Here is a 12,701-nt window from a genome sequence, read left to right as displayed (position 1 = left end):
GACCCTTCCTTTTCTTATAATCAAATAATCAGAGGGAATGTGTATATCAGGATGAGACCGATATTATTTTCAGGACTATTGATAATACCTCATGTTACTGTGGTAGTTAAATATGAAGATTAATCAATATCCTTTGTTTCTGATGTTTTGTATAACATAAAAGTAATTTGGTAGGACTCAATTATGGAGGCAGATGCTTTGCATGTCAAGTCAAGGTGTCTGGATGGAAATTCTGAGGGTAACCACAGGAAAGACTAATGCTTTCAAAATACGTGGATGAGCCTTACCTGTCAAATAGACCAAAGCAAATCCCTATATTCAGATGCTTTCACTGCAGGCAGGATATTTGAAATGCAAATATTATAGCAGAGGCCTATCTCTATTAAAGACAAAATTTGAAGAAATGACCTCATTAAGAAGTAATTTCGCATTACGAAACATTAATTATACTTGGCCAATCTCTGTCTGCTATGGACTGCAAGCAGTGTAGTCAGCACAGTTCTAATGTCAGTGATTCGTTTTCATGTGTTATGTGTACATGGATACATACACATTGTCTGCATTGCCAAAAAACCTAAGCCTCTTCAACCAACAAGTTTGTTGTTTATCAGGTGCAAAAAAATTTTAGTGTAGAACAGACATGAATTAGTTTGTCTGTTCTGCAGATTTATCTGTGGCTTTTTACAGATTCATCCTATTTCACTTATTTCAGTGATTTATCAAGTTTATCCTTCTGCCCCTGACTTTTATCTGAAAGCATTTCAGTGTGCTAAACTGTGATATGCTCAGGTTGTGGTGCAGTTCATTCCTAAAAAATGTTAAGACTGTCACAGCTTATGTCAATATATGTGTGATTATAGAGCAAGGTATTGTTGCTAAAGCTGGGTGAACAATTTATTATTAATATAATTCATTAAGGATGAGTCTTTAGGTTTAGATGGAGTATGGGGGGTAATGTGTGAATGAATATGTTGCCTCCTTGACTGCATAAGTGAAGTATTATTCTTCCCTTGCTCTCCTACTTCTCTGCTGATTAACACAAAGAAGAGAAAAGCCATGAATCCTTCCTCTTTTCCTCCAGGTAGGTAGGTCAGGAAGAAACCCTTGCTTCACTCTCGTTTAATAAATCATTGTCAGAATAGGTTCCGTATGACTACATGAAAGCTGGAGAGCTCATTTCTTACTCCCCCCGGGTATCAGCAGACATGCAGATGTGTGCAGAGGGGTGCAGTCCAATGCATATGCCCTTGTTATGCTTAGACATTGTGAATGATGCCAGTTTTCCTTACTTTTATGTATTCATTAGAAAGTTTGAAGATGCTAATACTGAACTTCACAAACTGCTGTTATACCTAGCTCCCCATAGAAAACCTGTAGTATTTTGTGAGTGGGGGACAGACTGTTTAAATCACAGGATTTGTATTTATTTAGCTGTTTTCTCTGACTGGTAAACTCTTTCAGTATAAGAAACTTCAAACACAGGAATGAACACTCATAAGACTCATAGAAGAAGAAAAATTCAAAAATTTATACCAATTGCCTGAAACCTTGGAAACAATGAAAAATATAACCTTAAAGATGAAGTGTTTTCTGTAAAAAAAAAAATAATAAAAAAAAATTGTTCAATTTATTTAATCATCTATGTAGGCTGTTGTGTGCATCCCCACACATGCACGAATGCACACACAGATATACACACATGGTAAGTTTGTAGTTCTAGAGTTTTGAGGAAAATGTATTCCATTTACTGCTTAGCTGTGTGACCAATGCAGAACTGTAGTATAAATCTCAGAAATTTCCATCCCATCATTTTTTATTACTGAAGAAAGTAGATCAGGTTGATAACAGTTCGATGCAAAAAAATTTTGTATTTTCAGTATAAAAATAGTGCTATTGTTTAGTAAGCTATACTACTTAAATGTATTAGGGGGATATACTGGCTTGCCCTGGATGTTTTTTTTTTTCTTTTTCCTTAAAAATATCTTTTGTTTCCACCCCCCACTAAGAAGGAAGGAATGTTTCCCATTAAGATATGAAGTGAGTTTTTTTTTTTCACTTTTGCCTTTTATATAGGGATACTGAATATAAAGGACTACAGCTCTCCCTGGATCAGGTCACTGCTACCAAGCCGGCATTCTCATACGCAAATTCAACTCCGACCATAACGGATAATAGAAAGGGAAGCAAATCTCGCCTCTCGAGCACAAAGTCAAAATCAAGGACATCACCATACCCACAGGTAGTTGTCTTTGAAAACCAAAATTAAATCTTTTTGAATATCTTGATTTTGACTGCTATTTTACCCAAGTAATTAAAATGGGCCAAAGAATATGTTACTCAAAGAGAATAAAGGACAACAGGTTATAAGATCTTGAGACAGGAATATGTTTCTTTAAACTGTTTCTAAAAAGCTGGAAACATTTATGTTTCAGCGTGCATATTAAATCACCATCAACAACAATAAGAGCACAGGGCTCAGAGTGAATAGGAGTGGACAGAAGGACAAGTGAAAATGTTGGTTTTGAAATACTTGGTTTGATAGGATTGTGAGTTTTGCCATTTGAGAAAGCTTGCTTTTTCTTACTTACTCTTTAATAATTCCAACTTATCTACAAAGCTGCCAGATGTTTGACAGCAGTTTAATACTGAAATCTTAGGAGGAGTGAGTTTTGAGGAGGGAAAGCAACAAGCTAACTTGCTGAACTGGAACAAGAAAGTTTTTCTATGTACAAAGCTTTGTAAGAAAGAAAGCACTAGGAGGCGGCCATTGGTGTCAGTAGACTTTAATTTCATAGATTTAATTTCAGGCCTAACGTGTAAGGAACATGCCCCTGCTTGGGGAAGGGACCAGACTTGATTTGGTCTCAGAACTGGTGCTTACCTAGTACATTTATGCAACTGATTTCTGCAGACAATACCACAGCACTTGCATGCTTACATTGTCAACCCTTTAGCTCAAATAATTCTGTTTGTTGAAATAACCATTATGCTTACTAAATAATGATGCAAGTCTTACTGCCCTTATGCCACCACACAGTGGATAAAAATGTATGAATTCATGATGTAACATTGAAGAGCTATGTATTTTTAAAGAGTCCAGGTCAATATTTAACTGATAATGACCTTGATGACTACAGTTTCTCTGCAGGCACAATGTTTTCTAAACTGACCTCTAAGAGTGTACAATGTGAGCCCAAGTGTCTGCATCACTTCCGTGTTTTCTTCCTTTTTCCCCTCAAAAGTACCAAGGGTAAGAATTTCAGTTAAATGACACCTGCTTTTGGCACAGGGAATATTTAACTGAGCGCCTAGATATGAACTCAGATTCTTAATTTTAAGAATCTAATTTTGCCAGAGGTTGTTATGGCTCTTGTTGTTTAATCATTTGTTCCCATGCATTTCTGTGGGTTGTTAAAGAATAGTCTTCCTCTTGAATGCGCTACACCAAACAATTGTAATAAAACTGCTTTAAAGAATTGGGAAAGATACTACAATTAATTCTGAATTGGATTTTTAAGGTTACCATCTTTGATTTACTGAAATTACCCTTCATCTCCCCTTACACAGTCCTTTCAGAAGTCCTCGTTTGCTAGCAGGACAATCGTAGCTGAAGACCTGTTAACCTCCCACATCAATTTGCTTTCTGAAAGTGTGACTTTCATCAGTACCTCCTTATTCTCTCTGTCACCAGAAAAAATCCTGAACTAGCAGTGCAGCGTTGAGACTGTTGGTTTATCAGGGATTGTTGTCTGAAAGCTCAGGATATTTAGTCTTCAGTTTCATTTTACATCCTCCTTACCAGCTGCCTGGTAGTAAAGTCACAGATTTCATCATTCAGAAAGAAGCAGCCGTGCTAGTTGCCAGTATCTTGAAAAATGGTCATACCGTTCATTGTAGCACATCACCACAAGCAACGCTGGCAGCTTGGCTTTGCATCCCTCTCATCCTTCTCCACCACTGAATAAACTGTTGAAAGACTAAGAAAAGCTGTTGTGAAGAACGTGCAGCAGGTGGTATGGCCTGTGTCCCTCAGTCTCCAGCCCACGTAATTTGCCAGTCAGTTGCGGAGAATTACGAGTGCGACTCAAAAGCCATGGCTGAAACGTGAAGTCATGGGTTTTGGCTTACACAGGAGCTTGCATTTTGGTGGAGGAAGGAAGCAGGAAGTTTATTAGTAAAATAATGGCAGTGGGCAAAGTATTTCTTAAAGTTAAGACCACCTAGACAATTTTAAATGTACATGCTTTCTTTCCTTTTTTTTTTTTTTTCTCTTTTCCCATTGCCATTTACTTTGCTTCAGTCTTGACGAGAAAAGGGAATCATATGCTTTATTGGGTGATGACTGAGAATCCTCTCCCTTGCCAGCTGTGTGTCCCTAGGATAGCTACATGAGACGTGAACTGTGTGAAAACCATGTTAATAAATTTCAGCTGAATGTTTACTACTAGGGCAAAACGTGAACGTTTTGGTCACCTGTGACAGGGTTAATGTTTTTTTTCCTCAAAACTTAGGCAAAAGCAGGCATAGTGTAATATGGTGCTTGTAGACTCTAAGCAAAAACTGAGTTCATTAAATTAAGAGGTATTGGTCAGTATCTGATTAACACTGACTGATGTTAGTACAGTGGGCTAGTGGGTTCTCTGAAACCAGCCCCAGGCAGGGGAAGGGCAAGCAGAGAGAAGAGCAGCCCTAAATTCATGACAGAGCTGTACTATTTGCCCAGACACTTTGAACAGTGCTTTTCTAGTCCTGCCCTTCCAGAGAGGTGGAGAGCTGAAAGAGAAGGCGAAAAACCAGGAGAGATGAGGACTTGATAGAGATTTGCAGAAAAAGGAAATTGTGAGTTGGTTAAAAGATGCCTCTCCCATAATAATAATCATTGTGAGGGGCTCCCAAAATCTAGCCCTGGACCTCATTTATTTTGTGTTCCGAAAAGCTAGCCCTGGACCTCATTTATTCTGTACACAGGAAATAGCAACAAGTTTGGAAAAACATTTTAATTGTGATCATCTGAACAACTGCTTTGGAGTTTAATCTCGCATTAATGATGATTGTTTAAAGAAAATACTTAAAATTGTCTGTTGTCTGCCTCTAATGGAAATGTTTTATGGTCAGATCTGGATAAACATTTATTGCTTCATATCTCTTCTTAGTTCTTGGATAAAGATTATATATGTATAAAACAAATGCACGCATACAAGTAAGGATGTACCCAAGAGCTGTTGGATGGAGGCTTTGGTGTGTGTTAGAGCATGCATGAATTTTTGAAAGTAAGAGCCTTCTCTAGTAGATGTATATTAATACACCTGATTTTGGAGGTAAATTGATTTTATAGCTCCTTTAAACAGATAATCTGGATTAATTCTGCAATCCACCTCTATTTGGGCGTATCACCCTATGGGTAAAGATAACAGGTTGAATTCTAGTCAGCCTTTTTTTGTTGTTCTGTTGTTTCATTTCTTCTTGTAGCCTAAAGCTTTGGCAGCTTCCAGTGCATTCGAAAGCAGAGCAAACCCCTCTTTTTATAGTAAACATAACTCCTGATCTGCTGAAGAGTCACCAGCAGTGGGGGTTATTTTAATGGACATGCTGTATTACTTTAATCTAAGCCTTTCACCATCTGTTCTGCCTATAACAGTGAATGCAAAAAGAACATATTTTACATTTCAGGATTACATTAGTAAAAAGTAAGATAAAAGTGATTTAAAAGCATGCATATGTTCTTAGTACAATGCAGCCCGCATCTGTGATGTTTTTTTCTCATGGTTAAGACACAAATCAAGAGGAAAGCTGTTAATGCTGATGTAGTGAAAGTTTTTCATGGAAAAGAGAACTCTGAGAGGGTTTCACTATATATTTAATGTTTATAATGATAAAAACCTGAGTAGGCTGCCAGAAAATTAGATATCTGTAACTTCTATTGTTTGAACATCTGGCACGGTGTGTGGAGCAGGCTGCTGTTGCTGCATATGGCAGGATGAGTGCTCAGGCCAGTGAGACACCTGTAGGAATGGAAGGTCAGGCAAAAGAAAATCACCTGAGAAATATTAAATTGTCTACTGGCCTAATGCACTTCCATGGGCTCTTGTAAAATAAGCTTTTCTTAGATATGGAATTTCTATTTTCCTATTTCCTTGCCCCTTCAGCCCTCCTGAAGATTTTCTTGGAGTGAATACAGCATCAGTGATGGCCTATAGTCCCTTTTTACATCTGTGCTAATCCCACTGGTGTGCTCTCACTGTGATGGGACACTGGATTGGCACTCTGGAAGAAATTTCTAGTACCTGGAGGTGGCAATTCAGTTTCCAGGAACCAGCTGGAGGACCATCCGATTTATTTATTGTTATTGTTTATGCCAGAAGACAATTCAGAGATCACCTGAAAGGATTTCAGATGTTGCCTGTCTGAAGTTCTTTATCAAGTTTAACTTCTGTCTGCTGGTTAAACTTTGTCAAAAAAAACCCCAAAATAATACATTCTGCCTGACAGGAGTCAGAAGGCAAAAATTAGCAGAAAGGAAAACATTTTTGGTGAGGCAGGACTGGGATTGAAAAAAATAATTATATTTTCAAGAATTTTAATTGGCCATAATTTCCAGTAGAGTTGATTCAGTTTTCCATGGTCTTTCATCACTTGACATATGGGAGCCTAATTCTGACTTGAGAGATAGTGTTTCCACTCCCATTTCAGTAAAGCAGTATCTTTGATCATCCTTTCATTTCCCCCCCCCCGTCAACATGTCACACATACCCGTATTTGGAGTCTCCACCTGTCAACATCAGATTCCCAGAAGAGGCAGTGGTAGGACTGCAGCAGTAGAGGCAGCCTGATGATGCCAAATAGAGATGTGATTAGCTTTAAAGGGAATTTGACATATTTTTGGCCTATGTCTGCTTATGTTGTACCTTAAGAGTAGGCAATCATAATCAAACCTTGGTAGACATGTGGGCCACAAGCAATTCAGTGTGTTAATTTAATTCTGTCCATGGCCTAGCAGCTGCTATGGGTCAGATCTCAATCATCATTTACATCAAGTACAAAAAAAAATGCATGAAGTATGGTTGGTCTTGACTACATGGTTATAAGACATTACATGGTGCATTTCTGATGTACCAAACATGTACCCTTTGAAATGTTTTTGCTTTCTTTAAGAAAAGTGCACAAAGGCCTGTGCAATTGAATCCTCTGTGGTTAGGTTCAGGAATAAAAAAAAACATTGAGTATGTTTTCAGTTAAATGGAGAAATTCCCTTCAAGAAAAGCTGTGTTGGACCTTGAGGTGTCCTTACAAACAAAGAACTAATAGAAGAATAGCTATTGGGGCTAAATGAAATGAAGAATTTTCAGTTTGAAAGAATCTCTGGCATTTATTATCACCATAAATTGTCCAAAAAAATGAAATTTCATTATAATATAATTAGAAATTAATTTTCCTTGTCCTCCTTATGAAAGAAATACTTACTATGAGTTTTGTTTTTAATAAGAAAATAAATGAACTTTTAACTTTTTTATACTTACACTTATGCTTATATTATCCTATATTTCAGCTTAACTTTAAAAAAAAAGTTAAAGTTTTTTTTTAATTAAAAACTCTAGTTTATAACAGTCAAAACCCCCAAAAGCACTAAAAATAATTCTAAAATTAAGAACAGGTACAAAAGTAGTTTTCTTTTTGTGCATTTTCATTTTAACTAAAATTTAACAGTCAAAATCTTGTTATAATTTCTGATTTTTTCATTGGAAACAATAGTATCTATATATTTTTGTCAAAAAGTTTACAATAATTAAGTCACTATTTATGAACATAACTTTGTGACTAAGCAGTTTAAAGACATTAGATCTGAAAGGAAAAGAGTTAGATGTTCCAGTTGGTCACGTAACGTTGTGATGGCTGAATAAAGTTCCTAGTTACTGGCATTTAAAAGAACTCTTTTGTGGCTCTGTAACTATCTTACCTCCATGCAAAATCAGATTTATCATTTCATCTCTAAAACCTTGCGATGAATATGGTGGTACTAACTTGCTGACCTCCTCCATATCTATTGGTAGGCTTTTTGCCTACGGGTGTTCTTCTGACAACTAATAATAAAACAGAATCGAGCTCCTCGAAGCCATGACCCTTTCTTTCTTTCCTTTGAATAACCTATCGTGTTAACAAACAGTATTCACAAATATAAACTGGAATACTGAAGAAATACCCAGTTAAATGCCAAAACCACTACTGATGTTGCACAGATGGTTTAAGTTTCTGTAAGTCAAACATCTGGTCAGTACTTTCGATTGGTAAGTGCATAAAACCTTGATCCTGGCTGATAATGAGGAGTTTCATAGCAACTCAATCTAATGAAAGGGAAGGTAAGCTTATGTTTTCAGGAGAGAGGCCCTAATGCCTATTAAAAGAAAAGGCAGAGTGGGCATCTGGAAGGTGAGTGATGGAATGAGAGAATTCCAATGTTTCATGTTGTAATGCATTGATTTGTGACATGAGTGCAGTACTGAAGAGGTGAGCATGTACAGCTTTGGTCTCATCCCAATCCGTAATCACGGGTGAAATTGATTTAAAGATGTTCCATGAAGTTCGACAGTTCCAATAAATAAAAAGATTTAAAAATGAGATAGCTAAATCCTAGGAGGTTTAATAAGCATTCTTTTTATTTCTTTTCTTTCCCAAAAAGTATCTAAAAGTTTGAAACATTCATTATGAACATCTAGAAATCTGTGACATTTAGCTTAACCCTTACTTCTCTCTAAACACATGCCCAGGCTCCTATTCTGTGTGCTTTTCCAACTGCCTGCTAGTTGCTGCTTCTGTGTTGGGAGGGCCCTGCTTAAGTGAGGGTGCCAAATGCCCACTCCACCTGCTTTGGCTAGTAGTCACCTTTTCTGGTGAATAGTTTCTGGATTTTCCTTGTTCCCACACTGCAACAGAGCTGTGGTTTTTAGCTTCCTACTGATCTGCCATCACTTTGGAGCTTCACTCTGTAGTAGTGTTGGTAGTCCCAGGACCTACAGGAGGCTTCTTTTCCCTACTAATAGGAGGAAAGAAGTTCAAAGATACCACTGCAGGTAAGAAAAAAAAATCCAAGAACAAACAAAATATGAGGAAAAGAGAGGGAACCCCTAGAAAAAGAACTTGAAATACATTCAGTTTCAATTTGACATGCAAGAATGCTCCAGGAGCGACGTTATTTCAGTCCCTTTCGAAAGCGTTTTGCCGAGGAGCGTTGGAGCACCATTGCGGAGCCTAAGCACCAGCTTTCAAAGCAATAAGAAAAACCTGGACATATGAAAAAAATATTGAATCGCAACATTGACGTTGCCGAGCCTAATATTACACATCATAAAGGAGATGGCTGTTAAGGGCCGACATGGGATGTTTTAGACTTTCATGAGGTCTGTCCTGTCATCTGTGAGCTCATTACAGAGTGTTGTACAGGAAAGGACTAGGAGTCCAATCAGAAGGTGCAGAGGTGGGCACACTCACCAAAAACACCCTATCACATACACACTCTGTCTTTTCAGTGCAGTTACTTGCAGATTTCACCCAGGCATAGTAATTTCCCCACTGCTTCTCCTGTTTTGCAGTATTCTGGATTTCACACCGAGAGATCCGAGTCTGACCACGAGAGCCAGTGGGGCGGGAGCCCCCTGACCGATACGGCTTCTCCCCAGCTCCTGGAGCCGGCGGACAGACCGAGCTCCCAGCACCACGACGTCTCCTGCGCCTACAGACAGTACTCGGACCGCAGTGCTCTCTGCTACGGTTTTGCGCTCGACCACTCCAGGCTGACCGATGACAGACACTTCCATACTCAGGCCTGCGAAGGAGGCAGATGTGAAGCTGGCCGGTATTTTCTTGGCACGCCGCAGCCGGGAAGGGAGAGCTGGTGGGGTTCTCGTTCAGCTTTGCCTCTGACTAAGTCGTCCCCTGAGAGCAGAGAAGCGTATGAGAACAGTATGCCCCACATAACGTCAGTGCACAGGATTCATGGTAAGAGATAACAAGGATTTGCAGAAGTGGCACCATCTCAGATAAAGCAACATGACGGGCAGCTGTTTATGTGAGAGACAGAAAATGAGAGAGACTCTTGATGTATGTCGTTGTCTCAGAGATTGCATCTATGGAGATGAGGAATACTTAAAATTCAAGCTGAGTTTGACAGTCTGGTTTATATGCAGCAAAACAGAATTTTGTTCCACATTTTTTAATCTGTGAAATTAAGGTGGAAATATATGACTGGTGAGATTTTAGGGATGATCTTAAAAAAATAACCAAAATGATACACCTGATAGAAATGTGTTATTTATTTGACTTAAGATCAAACTACTTTGGATGGAATATATTTAGCAAAAAATTAGAGCTAGATCCAAGGTAGATATTAAAAAATCTTTAAAGTCTTTGGAGAAATTGTTCTCCAAATGACTATTTTCTCTGCACTGGTTATTACTAGATTCTGTAATGTTTGCTGTTTATTTTTATTTGAAATGGGCAATTCAAATTAACATTTTCTTTTGGTTTCAGACATTTATCCCCAGCTATAATTTTTAGCCAATCTGAGTCTCTCCATCCTTTCAGCACCAAGCCTGAAGCCTTGCTTGGTGTCTGGCAGGTTGCAAACTCAGTGGATTAGCGCATCTTCAGAGGGTGATGCTAACAAAAAAAACCCTCAGTGAAAGGCTGATCTTGGGTTTCGAAAAATCCAAAGGTCCTTGGGTTTAAAGGGTAGGCTGAGAGTTGAAAGACTGCAACTGACCCAAAAGTCAGAGTTCAAGGTTGTAAGGATAGATACAGCATAAAAAAAAAGTGTTTTTCTATTAAAATAATCTGTCAAAACATAGGTTGTAGTACAGAACTCATAAAAGCTAATTACATCAGTACCATTCCATTGACTTGCAGAATGAGGTTTTGGAAATAAAAAAGAACTGTACTATTTTACTCCAATCTGAGGAAAACTATGTTGAGATTAGAAAAATGGTTAAATAGCAAGTTCTGGGAAACAGAGTCAGAGGAAAAATGAAGAAAGAAAAGGAGCCCTAAATTTTGCTGATGAGGACTGTTCTCCACTTTTCCAGTGAGAGCACATCTCCTTCCTTGTGTCTGTTCTGTACTTCTGTCATACTTGTGTTTCTCTAGCTTTTTCTTCTCCAGAAAAGATTGAGAAATGTATGATAATTTTGCTGGCAAATTTTATGCATGATAATTCTTGCTGAGCATAGAAAGAGAAGATAATAATGTAGAAATACCATATGGAGGTACAAATACAAAAGTGTTAAATATTTATTCCATACTTCCATCAAGGATAATCAATGCAAATGGATAATATAATTTGATTTTAGTTTGTTCCTTGATTTTGCTGTAATTCCTGGTGCTGCAGTTATTTTCTTTATTGTATCAAGTCTTGTGTGTTTCATTAGGCCTTCAGTCTGCATGTAGCTTTGGTGGTAAACCCTGACATGTTGGTCTTAGTTGAGGAGAGGAACATCTCATCTTCCCTTACAAATGTGCCATTTTCATTTAGATTTAGGTGGTTTCAAACCTTGGCCTTTCACAAATGAACGTCCTTTTGACAATACTATGTGAACATTTCTGTCAGGGCAGTTTCTTTGGGCAGAAAATATTTTCTTTCTTTTCTGTTCTTTTAATGTGTCTTCTGGTAGTTCTGGCTCGGAGTCACCTCACAACGACAATTAGCTGACCAGTATGGCAGACCCTGGATATTGCATATGAAGCCACGTGTTTCTGGTCACACTCAGGAAGTCTGGGACACTGCAGATATGGTCTGTGCAGTGAGACAAACTGAGCACGTGGTTTAGAGCCGTGGCCGACCGGCTTCCCAGTGTGTCGTGGTGTGCTGGATGTACCACGTGCTGTGGTGGCTGGAGCTCCCTTCCACCTCCAGGCCCTGGCATTTTGGGTAGATTTATGCTCATGAGATACTCCACAATGCAGTACTTCCACTGACAAATGGCAGGATACATTTATTATAAAAACCCATCACTGATTTTTGTCATGAACTCTGCAACACAGCGGTAGGTCTACCACCCAAACAGATCTATATGCCTCGACCCAACACAGAGCAAGGGGAACTACCTGTGCTAGTCTGAAAATGGGTTTCCTTTGAGGAGTCCTGTCAACCAACGTAACAGTCCTCATGCCCAAAGAGGACTTTGTATGTGCTGAGGCAAAGGCATCGTTAAGTAATTTGTGCAAGTCCAACACGTGCCCTCTTGCAGGCACGTATCTCAGCAAATCCTTTATTGAGCCCTTCACTGTAGTGTGGCATTAGCTGGCTGTTCACGTCTGGGGGCCACTCACTTTCTTCCTAGTGAGGATTGACAGGTCTGATTCCATCTGTCCTTTCAGCTACAAGCAAGCTGAACACCTTCTCTGATATGTCTATGGGCCTTATTTTTTAAAGACCGGTAAGAACATAGTTATATTTTCCCATTCTAAAAGTTTTATACAGCAAATATTTATGCATTGGGATATGACATCACATTTTTACAGTAACCTTGTCTAACAGCCATGGGTTCTTATGCTTCTAAAGAAGAACTGCTTCATTACTTGTGTTTATTTATTGTTGTGTAAGCTGTGTAAAGTCACTACAGGGCCACAAACTATTCCACAATGCTGTCTCTATGTTTTAGCTCCTGGAAAGACCTAAGAAGACATGTTGGAATGATGTCCATTTGTAATTCCTT

General features: G+C 38.5%; 1 protein-coding gene across 1 annotated transcript in view; it reads left to right on the top strand.

The window, feature by feature from the left end:
* SIM1 (SIM bHLH transcription factor 1) overlaps positions 1-12,701 on the top strand; it is a 49,327-nt gene that overhangs the window by 34,566 nt on the left and 2,060 nt on the right. The window contains exons 9-10 of the mRNA XM_075046377.1: positions 2,074-2,239; positions 9,585-9,990. Coding sequence (XP_074902478.1) covers positions 2,074-2,239; positions 9,585-9,990 — 572 coding nt within the window. The remainder of the gene's footprint in view (positions 1-2,073; positions 2,240-9,584; positions 9,991-12,701) is intronic.

This window comes from Buteo buteo, chromosome 15 (genome assembly GCF_964188355.1).
Source record: "Buteo buteo chromosome 15, bButBut1.hap1.1, whole genome shotgun sequence".
Classification (NCBI taxonomy): domain Eukaryota; kingdom Metazoa; phylum Chordata; class Aves; order Accipitriformes; family Accipitridae; genus Buteo; species Buteo buteo.
Note: the sequence above shows the minus strand (reverse complement) of the source record. Positions and strands in the feature narration are given on the sequence as shown.